Source organism: Macadamia integrifolia, chromosome 6, assembly GCF_013358625.1.
Source record: "Macadamia integrifolia cultivar HAES 741 chromosome 6, SCU_Mint_v3, whole genome shotgun sequence".
NCBI lineage: Eukaryota > Viridiplantae > Streptophyta > Magnoliopsida > Proteales > Proteaceae > Macadamia > Macadamia integrifolia.
Genome location: NC_056562.1, coordinates 31,696,102 through 31,711,758, shown reverse-complemented (window position 1 = coordinate 31,711,758; position 15,657 = coordinate 31,696,102). Strand labels below are relative to the sequence as shown.

Genomic DNA, 15,657 nt, shown 5'->3' with positions numbered 1-15,657 from the left:
CTGCATGTAGCAAAACAAGGAAAAACAGGGATGAGAAAAACAGAGGATTATTTTCCCGAGGGGAGGGGAGGGGAGGGGAGAGGGTATGCCACTAGCACCATGGCCTATTGGCCTATGCCGTATGGCGGCCAGTCCATGGCTAATTCATGATAAATATTTGTAAGGGTGTCAAATCGGAAGCGGAACCGAAATCAAAAATTGAATCCACATGGAATACCCTGAACCAAATCCAACTCATTATAATATGGTTAAATCTTGGATTTAAAATAAATATTTATATTTTGGTTCAATCTGGATCTGGATTTATGCCAAGAATTGATGGTTCTAATCAAAATCGGACCGAATAACTTAATGTCCATTTTTTCCTCTTTAACTAAAAACTTGATATTATTTATATGAAAACTCAATATATTCAATCACCTAAATGATAAATCATCTTATAGAGTTTTAATTATAGTCAAACTCTAAAACCCTCTTTTTTTTTTTCTAGTTTTTGTTGCATTGGGACTCATGAATCGTAAATTAAAGAATCTACTTAATTGTAACTCTTTAAGTTTAAAGTATTATGTTCTTCCTCTTCTCTGCATATTGTGTTTTAAAGTAGTGAAATTAACAATATTAGAAGTTCAATAGATGATCGAAAGCTCATGATTTTTTTTTTCTTTCATTCTTTTGTTGGGAAAGACCAATAACGTAGTGAATAAACATTTATATTTTGTCCTCAAAATAGTAGCTACGTAACAAAATTGAATTTGAAACTGGATATTGTAACCAAATAAGAACTGAATACAGAATCGAAATAGGAACCATAATCGAATCGAATCTAAACAGGATAGGTTGGGTACGAGTATCAATTTTTAGAACCGAGACGGAACTTGATCCGGTTCTGAATCACCCTAATACTACTTGGAACCAAAACCGGAACTAGACCGAATACCTGGTATTGATACCTTAAATAAATAGGCTGTTCCTCAACCGGAGGCCTCTGATCTGAAAGTTAGGGAGGGAAGAACTAGTGGCGGTATTTCCGGCGTTCTCTTTATTCTGTAAGAAGACAAGCAGGGAACAGAGATGAGCGAAAAAGGAGCAAATGCGAAGAAAACAAAGTGGCCGGTGATCAAGCCCAAACGAGATCTCCAGATTGCACGCCTTAGAGACACCCATCTCTTCACGGTACCAATACCTTTTCTTCCATCCGTATTTGTTTAGCCTTTTGTTGGGTAGAGAGTTGATAGATAGTTGCCAAGAATTTTAATGGTTTTGGAGGGACCTGATCGTTGATGTGGGTGCTGGATTTCAACTACGCCCTAACGAATCATCTTTACTCATCTAAAGATGAATATTTTCCGAAGAAATTCGATTTGAATTGGTGATATATATCTTTTTTTGGTGGAATTAACTTGTGTTGGTACAATTGTCGTCTTTTTCATCATTTTCAGGTTCCGAATTTCTTTACATCCGCCGAGTCCAAGGCGTTTGTCAGCGCTGCAGAGTCCATTGGTTTCGTTCACCAAGGGAGCTTGGGCCCGACAAAAGGGGAAGCTTATAGAGACAACGACCGTATTTCTGTCAATGACCCTGTTCTTGCTGAAACTATATGGGAGTCTGGCCTCCGGAATATCTTTTCCGATATTAAAATTCGGGGGAAATCTGCTGTGGGTTTAAATCCAAATATCAGATTCTACAGGTAGATTGTATATTTTCTCTGATGAACTGCTTCTTTCTTTCGAAACCTTAATTAGAATTCGCACACGATTGACTAGTTTTTTTGAACTCCTCATACAGAACTAGATCCTAAAAGAAACTGAATTGCTAAATCAAGATTAAATTGGTTTAAACGAATATAAATTGGGTCAATTGTTTAAGAACCTACCCTTTTGGGTTTTATGTATCTTCCTTTGTGCTCAATTTTTCGAGCTATGCCTATGGAACTTTTTCATTTCGCTGTGTCAACTAGGGTTGAACCGGCAACCTTGTGAATAGTTTCAGTGACGCTTAAACCAATGAGCCACCAACTTTAGTTCCCTTGCAATTGCTCTCTTCTTCATGAATATAACTAATTGATGGAGATTCAGGTACAATGTGGGCCAGCGCTTTGGGAGGCATATTGATGAAAGTGTTGATCTTCCGGATAAATGTCGTACTTATTATACATTGTTAATATATCTTAGTGGTGGTGTAAGGCACAAAGGCAGTAGTCATCCAGGCAGCAAGCAGGAATCTTCCGAGTCACTAGTTGGAGGAGAGACTGTCTTTTATGATTCCAGACGAGGTATTGTTGCCGAGGTAAATTTTTGTCTCTGTCATTCCTTCCAACTTATCATGCTTGCATGAGGACTGCATTTTGTCCATTCAGCTACTAAACAGTTATCTTGGGGGAATATCTGCTTTCTTAATTTGGTATTTCCCATTGAAAGGTGGCTCCTGTTGAAGGGATGGCGCTACTTCACATTCATGGTGATAAGTGTATGCTACATGAAGCCCGGAACGTCACAAAGGGCGTCAAGTATGTCTTCCGATCGGATGTAGCTTTTACTTGACCAGTGCTGAAGCTTTGCAGTTCAAACAAAATAGGTCTGTTATTTCCAAGTTTCTTTCCCAAAATATATTTCTAATTTTTTCTTGTTTCTCCCTGTAAGACAGCTTGTGGGCTGTTTCATTTCTTATTTTTATTACTTCTGTTCTATTGGCATAGCCATTTAGTGGGCACACACAGCCACCACGGTGCAAGTACTATTACCCTTCTGATAAATAAGTTGGAGATCAATGATCTCAAAAGTTTACAACGTAGCAACATTTAATAGAGCATTTGAGAAACATGGAATCAATCCATTTCTGATATGTTTATTTATCAAAAACACCAGTATGCTATTATTATGAATCATGAATGAGCTTGTGGCTTCAAGCTGCAAAACCATAATTCCTCAGTTATACAGTTTGAACCATGGTGATATGATGATATCAGGAACCAGATTCCCAAGGCTTGCTCTCAACATTTGACTCTGCTATTGGGTCTTGGCAGTCCTACATGTTTGAACCTCCAAGTTTCCATTTTTTTTTTTTTGGTACCAACATCAAAGCTACTGAGGTATTCCAACCTCAGTGAAGCCTCTTATCTTGGTTAGTGTAAATAAAGCAAAACTGCTTCCGAATTTGCTTGTGATAAAGGTACATGTATCGACTACTATGAATAGTTGTGACTCAACTATTTTGAAAGTTGCACATTGTTCTATATGATTCAGTTGGGTCAGACATGGAATTTGGATGGCTTCTTATCCACAGTTTTATTAGCTATCAATTTGACACTTCCAGTGGTGTTTAGAGTGCTGATTGAGGAGTAATGACACTGTTGTCTAGACATCACTTCATGAGGGAACCTTTGTGTTCCCCAAGGATAAGAAAAGTCCTTGTTAGACAGACATGCACACTTATGAATGCACACACATGGTGACTGATAGTAATGGTAAGTGACTGGAATTTAAACTGTTATCTTGGCCAATGTGAATAGTGCATTAGCATCAAGATAATAGCAAATGGAAGCTTGGAAAATACGACGGTTTGCAGATGGCTGATGAAATTATGAGTTGAAGGAGTGAGATTTGATTTATTCATTTATTTATTTTGATATGCAATGGATATTCATGCAATGTTCCATCCTTTGGTTACAACAACTGATAAAAGCACAATGCAGTGCAAGTTTTGATGGTACATACAATAAGCTCAACCCCGAACCAGCTCTATGAGGGCGTTTTAGCCAGTAGTATTGAGGCATGATATTGTGGTTAATGAATTATCTTGGAGCTTCTTGTTTCTGCTGACACAAAAAGGGAAAGAAGAAAGCTTACTGTTAGAAAGCTCCTTGGTTAATGTATGTGGAAGAAGAAGGATGAGCAGCTTGGCTATGATAGAGCTTAATTACTTTAACATGAAACTGCTCCTACCAGGAATTGTATCTGGAGCTAAAGCTTAGTTACTTTACAAGATTACCATTTTCCAATGTAGTTGGAGAGCATCCTCTGTACTCTTTTGTTATTGAAATATAATTTTGGTGGGCTACTTGTTCTAATGCTAATATAAGCACCCATTACTCCATTAGTGCGTCTTGGAGTTATATCAATGTGGCACTTTTAACTCAAAGAGTGTGATAAACTACCTACCTGCCAACCTACAAACTACCTGGTAGGGCAGGTTACTTAAAGGGGAAGTACTATTGCAGTTGATGTCCCAAATATCTAACTTGACTTCTATGGTAAATTTTTGTCTGGTGTCATCTGCTACATATGTATACTCATTGATCAAACCTTTAGACTCTTCAGTACTCTTTTTTTTTTTTTTTTTCTTCTTTATCTTAAGGTTATAATGATTAAAGAAAAACATTGATTATATTTTGTTGTTCTTCTTGCATCGTGACTCAGGAGATATCAAGCATTTGTATCATTGGAGAAGGGCAGTTGCAAAATTCTGCATCAAAGCCCAACTGTCTAGCCATCATTTGAACTCTTCCAAGGGGAGGTTGGGTGTGATTATTGTGGAAGCGGAGTTGTAGTCAGAAAATGTTAGTCAAAATCGACAAAATATACTGCAGTAGAGTTATCTTTCCATAGGAAGCCCCCTTACATTTCTGTCTGAATTGGTGCAGAAAAAGGTCCTTTATATGTAGATTCTTTCCTGAACTGTTAGTACTTCCGTCAACAGAACTAGTACCAATTATCATCACATTGTGTTCCTTTTGTATGTAGCCTTGGGATCCCTGAGCAACGTATAACCGGTCATGTAATCTTTATATAATCTCATATTTCAGGTCACTTGTAACTTTTATGCTGCGTTTGGTATGCATTCTTGGAATACATTATCCAAGAAATCATGCCAAATAACCTTAATTTCAAATGTTTCACTACCCAATTACAAACAATTTTGAAGTATAGTTGTATAGCCAAATATCTTTAACCTAGATTTAGAGTTGAGATCTTAGTCTGCGTCTTGCCCCGTCCCCCACACCTCACATATGCGGGAGCCTATTGTATTGGGTATGCCTTTTATCTTAGGGGATGAGGCGTCCAAGACCTACAGAATGTTGAGCTTTAGAAGATTAGATGACAAATATTTGTTCAATAAATAGTGGTTTCACATGTTTAAAATCATCGGTGGAAGAAAATGGCTGTATTTGATATCATTTCTTAGAATACGTTATCGACATATCAAGTGCAAACCTTTGTCTAATTGAAAGAACAAAGTATTATTGCCTATGTATCAACATTTTTTTGATGGAATGATGTATAGACATTTGGTCAATGATAATCACCAGCAACATATGAGAACAACATATGATAGTTGATGGAGGATGCAGCTGGCCATCATCAAACTATTACTTATTTCGTTAAAAAATATAAATGAAAATAGAACACAACGGATCAACACTATCCTTGGTTTTCCTATATCAAATTTAGGGCAGTTAGATTCATCACGTGGTAGGTCAGATAGGGTGGATGCATAAGTGTGAAATTTCAGGCTGATCCAAGGATTTAGTTATCGGTATTAGTATTGACAAATATCGATTTGAGATTGGTTGTATCAGTCTAGATTAATCAATATTACCCCATTTTTTATAAAAATGAATTTTTTTTTTTTTTTTTTTTTTTTTAACTTGATACCGATACAATACCTAATCTTGGATCGGTAAGGTATCAAAATCAATCTCAGCTGATATTGATGATACATCATTTGCTGATCTGAATTTGTGGCGTGGGAAAACTAAGGAATTGAAAAATCTAAACCTACCAAGAGAAAGAGTGAAGAGTGAAGAGTGCATAGTATGAACGGGACATCATCATACATTTTTGTTTTTTACCCCAAAATGGTGGAAGGGAAAGGGAGGAGCGACGCATGCCGACACCAATGAGCATGATTCGACAAGATATGTAAACTGCCAAACCATGCATGGACCGCTCTTAATCATACATGGGAGGGAGTATGCAGTTGATAAGAAGACAAAATTTACCTTCATCTGTGGCTGAAAGATAGGACAGTCCCATCACTCCCCACCTCTCTCCCCTAATTGTACATGATTCCCAATTGAACATGATTGTAAATGATTATTTTGAGACTAAAATTTAACATGTGACCTATTAAAATTATTTTTCAATGGTTAGATTTGTCATACCATTCTTCTAGATTAAAATATCTTCATAGAAATTATATGAAAACTCAAATATTAGCTTTCATAGTTCAGATATTTTGCATGGCGAAAGTTTTGCTGTCAATGTCTGCACACTCTATTCAGGCATGGTAAATAATGGGAAGCTCAAGAGGCAGTAGCTCAGATCCAACATCTTAAAGCGACTCAAAGCATATGCCCATATATTGGGTTCCATGACAATACGCGGAGCGTTGAATCCAAGCTGCCATCTCTTGTGCACAATAGAGGAGCTGCATCAATCGACAATAGCCCCACTGTTCTCCATATGGCCATATCTGATGGACACCATCAGGTCTCGGTCAGGGACACCCCCTTGACTGTGGGCGATGGTGACTGGGTCTTTTGGCAAACTGATATTTTTCTGTACACAAGGCTGAGAAAAAAGGATAAATTACATCTAAAAGTTGTTAGGCCTGAGCAGTACAAAATGAAGGGAAATTCATTATAGCCATAAAAAAAATGGGAGTCACTCTCCTCATTTTTGCATATCTTATGCATAGTTCCACACAATGGGAGCCATTGTGCTTCAATTGACTACCTTTTTCCTCATGAAATTATGAAGAGATCGAAGAATCCCAATTTATGATTTTATTTCACTAATGTTGGAAAAAAGAACACCCAAAATTGTCTCAAAGAAATTCTGCAGAAATTTATTGGAAAATATTAAGGCTAAGTTTTGCAATCTACACCTAAACCAAAATCTAAAGCCATGATGGCCCTTGCGCCTCACAATTAGTTAGAGGTAGCACAGAAGGATCATGGTCGAGCTAAAAACAAGAACCAGAGAAGGAGTGGAGGTGGGAGAGACGAGACAGGGAGAAGTCTCAGTTTTGAACTGCAATACTAACTCACCTCCCAGTTCCCTACTCTGCCATGGCCCAAGACTAGCTTGCCACAACTACAAAGTTTTCAATATTACCTTTACACGGGTACATTCTTCTTCTCTATCCATTCCACCAGGGAAGGTATGCAGAACCCTTGTCCATATACAATCAAGAAGATGCAACGAACCATGAACCAACATCATATGAGGCATTGAAAGAGCAATTCCAGAACTCAGATAAAGAACACCATCTGGTCCAAATTCTTGTCTAACTTACAGGAATATTTTCACCAGCAGAGACATTAACAAGCTTTGCACGACCAGTATTCGGATCTACCTCCACTCGCAAACCAAGTGCTGCAAATTCAGGCAAATCAACAGACCCTTGAACCTTCAATTCAGCCACTTCCCTTTGATTTTCTGCATTTCCTGCCAATAAGTTCCTTACAGTCCAAATACCCCATTCCCTTAAGAATGGGTTATCTTCATCAGTAACACATTGTTGCAATAGCAGAAGAACCCCATTCTTCTGCCTAATTTCATTCTGTACATGGTCCCTACGGTACAAGCAATTCCCAATGACACCAACAATGTCCCTCCGGAATCCTTTGTAAGGGCAGACCTTTGGCGATTTAGAAGCAATATATCCTTTACGGTTTTCGCAGCTTTCACCTTGCTTGGTAGACTTCCTGATTATTGCAGGTGGCTCGAGGTTACGAAGCAAATCTAACATGATTTCTACAATTCCTGATGACAGTAACGATTCAGTAACACCACCTGAGTTATCCTTTACAGAGCTCACCATCTCATCCCGTGCACAAATATCCCTCAGAGTGGTAAGTGAGTACCCAAGAACGTCGATTGCAGCAGAACCCGTTGGAAGATCAGACTTGCCTCTTGAAACACAATCAAGAACCCCAGCAGCTATTTTCAGTATTCCAAGAACAGAGCGCGCGAAATCATTTGATACATAAATTTCAGCCATTTTTTTGTTCAAACACTCCGCAAGGGTACTCATCAGAAAAGCTTGTTCCGTTGTAAAATCGTTATCTCCATATTTAAAATTGCCATCATTGTTGCCATTATCAACTAAGCTTAATTCAGAGAACAACGAAAGAAAATGGGAATCTTCAAAGCAAATGCCACAAAGAAGCAACTTCAACCAATCTTCTTGGAATCCAACTGGTAAAACCAAAACAGAGAAGCAGTAGATTTAGGGAAAAAAATTGACGAGTTCTAGGTTTAGGGTTTATTTTGTTCTTTAGTGTGAATTTAAAGAGTGTAATCCGCATGAGTAGAAAAACAAAAAGAAACACACCTGTTGAAGCATTCCTCACCATCTCGGCGAGGATAGGTAAACCTCGAACCCCAGTCAGATCTCCAATTCGCTCAGGGCTTCCTTTAGTGCAATTATATATGATCATACTCAAAGGATCAGAAACCTCAACCTTCCGAATTCTTGCAATCTCCAAAAACCCAACCGGAAAGTGCCAATCCCAAACGGCAGACCGATGTTCCTCTCCAGCCAAAGAAATATTCCCGAGTACCAACAATCCAGCCCGAACGAAGGTAAAATCGGAATCCGAATCGAAACCCAGATAACCGGAAGCGATTGAGACAACTTCGACACCATTCTCTCTTACAAAAGAGTTCTGATTAACAATTTCTCCTGCGCAAAGGTTTCGTAGGAGTCTGAGAGAGGAAAAGAGAAGATGACGATGAGCCGAAGACGAAGAAGAGAGAAATCTCGAGAGTTGAAGAACAGCAGGGAGAACGTGCTTGGAAGCTAGGTCAGAGCGGCCATGTTCAGTTAGAGCGGCTTCCGTGAGAAGTTCTAGGGCTTCGTCTAATCTGTAACAGTTTGCCACGGCGAGTATTCGTCGGAGGATGTTTTCGGGGACGATGAACTCCGGTGCTGATGGCTTAATCTCCATTACTAAAATCTAACTAGCAAACCCGAAGAGAAAGATTCTGTTGCATAGCTCAGTATTGGTCGCTGCGAAAATGATTTCCCGTCTTCGCCGCGGGTTCCACTTCCAAAGCCTTTCAGAGATCTTCGCCTTCACGACTCTATTTCAAAATTTTTTCTCTCCTTCCTTTTATATCTCACACTGAAAATGATTCTTGTCTGAACTGTCTCTACACTGTCGCGGAAAGAGTTGGTAATAGGGATGTAGGGGACCAGGGGACTACTAGGGTTCTGAAAACCATTTCTTCGAGTTGAAGAAACGTTAGAAGCGATCCCTGGTTCTAAAACGGATCGTGTCGGTTAATTTCGGTTAGATCCGATTAATATGGACCTTGACCGATGCAATCCCGATAAACGGATAAGCACCAAAGGTAAAAATGTAACAATAATGATAATCGTGGGTTTTCCTTTATGCACATCTGTGGAAACTTTCTCTATAAATTGAAGTCTAGGGAAAAACAATGTCGCACACAAAATTACCTGGTCGTGTGACTAGTGTCATGAATTTAGATCTCGGTGTTGATATTGATATTAGTATCAATATCAGTATCAGTATCGACAATATTGACATAATAGTATAATACTGATCTGGATCAAATTGGATCGGTGTGTAACAATCATTTTTGCTCTTGCTTTTAACAAAAAAAAAAAATTACATTTTTGTACTTATCTACCCCTGAAATGATAGGGTAATCCATTTGGATAGATCAAGTATTGGGTAGCGATCTCAGCCGATGCTAATATGATACCAATACTTGAAACCATGAGTCATGTGGCTTTTATGCCCAGTCCAAATTACCATATCTATTTCACATGAATTATGGTACAAGGGTCACACAACTAGATAACAATCTCTTACCTTAAAGTTAATTAATTTTCATTGCAAATTTGAGTTCAAGATTTCAAGGAAAAACTCAATTAGATAGAATCTCTATTCAGGTACCCTTAGTTTTTCCACTTTGAGAAATGATATTGTAATACTGATCATTGGACAGTAGAGAAATGGTATACATTTGCTATATATCAAAATTCATACTCAAATTCAATCATGTACTTTCTCATGACAGTAGAGAAATAGTTTACATTTGCTATATATCAAAATTCATACTCAAATTCAATCATGTACTTTCTCATGACAGTAGAGAAATAGTTTACATTTGCTATATATCAAAATTCATACTCAAATTCAATCATGTACTTTCTCATGACAGTAGAGAAATAGTTTACATTTGCTATATATCAAAATTCATACTCAAATTCAATCATGTACTTTCTCATGACAGTAGAGAAATAGTTTACATTTGCTATATATCAAAATTCATACTCAAATTCAATCATGTACTTTCTCATGTATGTTTATGTGCCCTCCTTTGATACATTTTAGGATTTGTTCATTGCTTTGCTTTGCCATGTGGTCAACCTCATTCATCTTGAAAGTTGATATTCAAGTAATATACCTTTGGGTTTACCTACCACAGAGTTTTATTCCGATCTAACCTTCCATATGGCAGAACTAGAAAAACTTCTAGTATATGCATTATCGAACCTACTATGCTGTAGAGTCTTTGTGACATCCATTGATTTTATTATGGGCTATGAAACTTCTCCCCCAATACTTTGTGGAGTTTAAAAATTCACTTTTAATGACTTTGCAAAGTAATGAAAATATAAAGAGGGTAAAACTCAATAGATACATCAACGTTGGATATAGGATTGTGATGGAAGTCCAAACTTACAATTTACATAACCAATCCAATAAGTTCATTGATGCCAAATTTTTGAATCCGCCTCCTCTCCATAGAGCCCAAGGATTAGAGAGTGATCTCTTAGCTGGGAGGACCAGAGCACACGTGCCAAAATAACCACAGTTGTGAAATCATTTTCTGATCTTTGGGCTCCATGGAGAGTATTCCTATCCCAAATTTTCATATCAACTTATATTCAGAACCCCCTTTCCCAAGAAGATCCACATTCCACACCCATCACAGTGCTACAATATGACTTATTGTGAACATTCTATTACGATGTTGCCTATGTGGAAGGTCATAGGTGCTTGCTTCAATCCGTTGGAAGCATTGCTCATCAACCATAACCTGGCACTGATACCAAGATGTTACGTGCATGTTCTATCAATGGTGTTGGTAACAATCCTTGGCCTTGACCCTGAGATCGGCCACGCCCTTTACTTGCCGTGGAATGGTGGAAAGATGGAAATAGGTTAGATATTTGAGAATAAAGAAACCTCGAATAGAAAAGAAGGACAAGAGTTTCTTGAGGAGAGAGAGAGAGAGAGTATAGCAGATAAAATATGGGATAAGTTTAATTCATAAGTCCATAACTCTTCTATTACTTACTTGTCTTTAAACACATGATACAATTTTTTTTTCTGTTGGTAAGAAACACATGATACAATAACCACATAAGGATAAGTTATGCCAATTCCATGATATCCTCTCCCACGTTTCCTACTTCTACTAATATACTTAACTACCTCCCATAACCTAATAACCGAGTACCCACTTAATATATTGAAAAAACTACCCTTAACTTCCTCACTTTACGTAATAAAATTTTCACCTATGACCTTCCACGTAGGCAGCATCGTAACCCAGAACCCCCTTTTCCCAAGAAGATCCACATTCTACACCCGTCATAGTGCCACAACATGACTTTTATGAACATTCATTTGCCTTTGTTAGCTAGAAGGGGTTACTACGAACCATACATAGGACCCACAGAGGCGTCAGATTTAGAGGCCCAATAGGATACTCATATTATTGTACGAAGGGCCATCTTCATTTGCTTGTGTTATGTTTACCTTTCCATTTAAAACGATATGGTTAGATATCCATACATTTGGAGTTTTCATATGTCAAAATAGATGAATCACTCCAATAGTTTAGAGAGAGAGAGAGAGAGAGAGAGAGGGGGGGGGATCTATTGTGGGGTTTACAACTTCTATTATTGTTTACTCCAGTATACTACATTTTTAGACAACTAAACATAACCATGTTATTTTGCCAAGGTTTTCTAAAATCCCTAATTACTTCAAGTTATTAATAAAAGAAAAAAATGAAAGAAGAGAAGGAAAAAAAAAGATATAGGAAATTATAAATAGATGTTATTGTAGTTCTTGATCTTATTATATTTTGTTTCTCATCTTTAATGTATAATGTTGAGAAATCGTCAGAAAAAAAAAAAAAAAAGTTGTAGTTTACATTTAGCACAATAATATCATTATGTATAATTTAAAACAATTATTCCGTCTACTCTTTTTCATCTAATTTATTTCGGTACTTTAATGTGGCAAAAGATTTTATGAAAGACGATCATGACTTCAGTCATTGGATTGGGGCAGTTTAAAGACATGACCGTATACATAATCGTACATAGAAATTGGTTCCTTTTAATATTTATGCTTATGAAGTATACATTTTTCCACTTGATTACTCTTGTTAACCCCATAAACTTACTTAAATATGTAGAAATCTTTTCTTGACAACAATAACAACATGGCCTTATCTCAATTGAGTGTGGTTGACCATATGGATCATTGCTCTCCAAACAACTCTATTCGGAATCATACAAGATACAGGGCATAAGCTAAGCATGCCTTTCCTCACCACTTTCCCTAATATTATTTTAGACATACCCCTAGTTCTTTTGCTTCCCTTAGTTTGAATCAAGTCATTCTCTTATACTGGGTATCCAAAGCCTCCATTAGGCATACAGTTCTCTCGCTCAAAGCTTATAATGAACCAAAGCTACATCCACCTCAGTTCTAATATGATTATTCCTCACTTTAATTTTCTTAGTTTTTCACTATATCCATCCCAATATCCTTATCTCCACCACCCATAGTTGGACAAGTGACATACCTATAAATTTTTTTTTTTAAGATTTTAATAGAATACAATGATCACCAACATTTTGTACACACTCCTTGTAAATAATTTTGAAAAAATTACATGATTATCCACATTTGGGTTTCTTTTCACAAAATTTTCCGACATATGTTTCAGTTAACAACAATACATTGTTTTAGGTTTGGGATTACAATATTTCGGATACGAGTCCAACTTCCACTGTAACTCTAGATAAGATAACGACCGAGTCTTATGTTGTTGATAAACATGAGACCAAGTCAGCCACTATCTCTGATCTTATTGCTCACAAGACTGTTACTTAACCACGGCTGAAGCACTCTATCCTATTGTAACCTTATTGTAACAAACCATATCACTTCAATACATTATAAATAGAAACACTCACCAACCGTAAAGGTGTGGGATTCACAACTCAACTTCAATTCTTATATGGTATCAGGAGAGCCAAAAGACTAATGTCATGACATCCTCAGACTCTACCACCACCTCTCCCCCAGCCTTGGTTACTCATTCGAGTATTATTCACCGTCTCCCTGTGCAAATAAGACCAACTATATACTGTGAAAATCACAGTTCATTCCTCTGTTACATGCCCACGACCTCTTCTGTTACATGGATGGAAGCTTCCCTTGCCCTCCTCCAACTATCTCAGGTGCTACCACCTCAACTCCCACTCCCAATCCTGCCTATACGGCCTGACGTCAACAAGACCAGATTATCCTAAGTTGGATTATTAACTCTCTCACAGAGCATGCATTGGCCCATATTGTTGGCCTCACATCCTCTCATGCTGCTTGAAGCACCTTGGCTCGTATCTACGCTTCTCAATCCCAGGCTCGCATTATGCAACTGAAATATCAACTATCCACTTTGAAGAAAGGATCCCTCAGCTTGACTGACTACCTTCAATGTGCAAAGAATATTGTTGATAACCTTGTTGTTGCTGCTCATCCGATTTTTGATTTAGATATTATTCTGCATATTCTTCGTGGTTTTGATGTTGATTACGACTCATTTGCCACGTCGGTCACCACTCGTCTTGACCCGCCGTCCCTTGACAATTTCACTGGTCTCCTCCTCAATCAAGAAATTATGAAAGATCAATGTTCTTCTCCAATAGAACTCCCAACTGCTAAGGTCAATATTGCTAGTAAGGGACCAAATGACTCTAATGGCAGTAACAACTCTAGACGTCGCGGTCGTAACAACAATCGTCACTGTGGTTCTAATAATTCTGGCCAGTAGTAATCCTTTGTGTAGTCCACTCGTGCTCCATGTCAGATTTGTAATAAAACAAATCATATTGCGACCACATGTTACTATCGGTACACTCCGAGTCCACAGGAAAATAATGCTCCCAATCGGCAGGCCCTCCTTGCCACCCTATCATCGTCCTCTGACATGGATTGGTACCCAGACTTTGGTGCCACACACTATTTCACCGCTGATCTTGGTAACATGAACCTCCATTCACCATATACTGGTTCTGATCAGGTTCAAGTGGGTAACGACGTAGGTTTGCAAATCCATAATATTGGTCACTCTGTTCTTTCCTCCTCTCCCTGTGCTTTTCACCTTCGTGATATACTACATGTGCCTAAAATCACCAAGAATTTATTATCTGTGCATCATTTCACTGCTGATAATAATGTCAGTCTTGAATTTCACCTTACCTGTTGCTATGTGAAGGACCCTTGCATGAGGACGGTTCTGCTCTGCGGCACAACTAAGGATGGCCTCTATCGCCTTCCTCGTTCACCTGCACCATCTCAGTCTCCATCCACCCAGCTGCATCTCTTCATTGGTGAACGAGTACCCACCTCCACTTGGCACGATCGACTTGGTCATCCATCATCCGCCAGTCTACAGACCATCATCTCTCATGCATCACTTCCCATCACTCGCATTGGTTCTTCTTCCATCTGCGCATCTTGCCAAATCGAAAAGTCTCACAAACTTCCATTTACTCAGAATAATGCCATTGCTAGTGCTCCTTTTCAGTTGCTTCACTCTGACATTTAGGGCCCCTCTCTTGTCTCGTCTGTGGAAGGCTTCAATAATTTCTTTGTTGATGACTTTAGTAGATTTACTTGGTGTTTTCCTATTGTTCATCGTTCAATATTCTATCTGTATTTATTGCATTTCACAAGCATGTTAAAACCCAATTTAAATGCAATATCCAAAAATTTCAATCTGATGGTTCAAAGGAATATCAGGGTCTTGATAAGTATTTCCTTGAACATGGCATTACCCATCAACACTCGTGCCCACACACTTTTGAACAGAATGGTCGAGCAAAGCACAAGCATCGTCACATAGTGGAGATCGGGTTAACTCTTCTCTCTCAAGCATCCCATCCTATGTCTTTTTGGGTGGCTGCCTTTGAGACTGCTACATACTTAATTAATTGTCTACCCACTCCGGTGCTCCACTCTCGTTCTTCTTTTTTTTCAGGTACTGTTTGGTCATGCCCCAGACTATCTACTACTTCGTACCTATGGATGTGCATGCTACCCTTGGTTGCGACCTTACAACAAACATAAGCTCCAATTTCGATCATCTCAATGCATCTTCCTCTGCTACAGTGCTCGTCACAAGGGATACAAATGTTATGACCCCTCTATAGGGCGTACTTATATTTCACAGCATGTTGTTTTTGATGAAATGCTCTTCCCACCTATGACGACTACCATGCGATCAGCACCGCCTCTATCACTGTCCTCTCCAACTCTTCTTGATTGTGGCCCAACGCTTCTACCTTGCTCTACAAGTATTGTATCTG

General features: G+C 38.3%; 2 protein-coding genes across 3 annotated transcripts; one reads left to right on the top strand and one right to left on the bottom strand.

Moving 5' to 3' along the window:
* Positions 1-978: 978 nt before the first annotated feature.
* Positions 979-4,805, top strand: LOC122081738. Of its 2 annotated transcripts, none has more exons than XM_042648970.1 (5): positions 979-1,173; positions 1,440-1,687; positions 2,076-2,286; positions 2,418-2,574; positions 3,692-4,092. In XM_042648970.1, the coding sequence occupies exons 1-4, from the start codon at positions 1,072-1,074 to the stop codon at positions 2,538-2,540; spliced, it is 684 nt and encodes a 227-aa protein (XP_042504904.1). In that variant the 5' UTR covers positions 979-1,071; the 3' UTR covers positions 2,541-2,574; positions 3,692-4,092. The 2 variants fall into 2 exon arrangements, with proteins under 2 accessions (XP_042504904.1, XP_042504903.1); XM_042648969.1 differs by lacking the exon at positions 3,692-4,092 and adding an exon at positions 4,416-4,805 and having other exon boundaries at positions 980-1,173.
* A 1,956-nt stretch (positions 4,806-6,761) lies between these two features.
* LOC122081737 (ataxin-10) lies at positions 6,762-9,205 on the bottom strand. The gene is made up of 2 exons (XM_042648968.1): positions 8,338-9,205; positions 6,762-8,201 (listed from the first exon to the last, which is right to left on the bottom strand). Exons 1-2 carry the CDS (start codon positions 8,951-8,953, stop codon positions 7,288-7,290), a joined length of 1,530 nt encoding a protein of 509 aa, XP_042504902.1. The 5' UTR covers positions 8,954-9,205; the 3' UTR covers positions 6,762-7,287.
* Between the last annotated feature and the right edge of the window lie 6,452 nt (positions 9,206-15,657).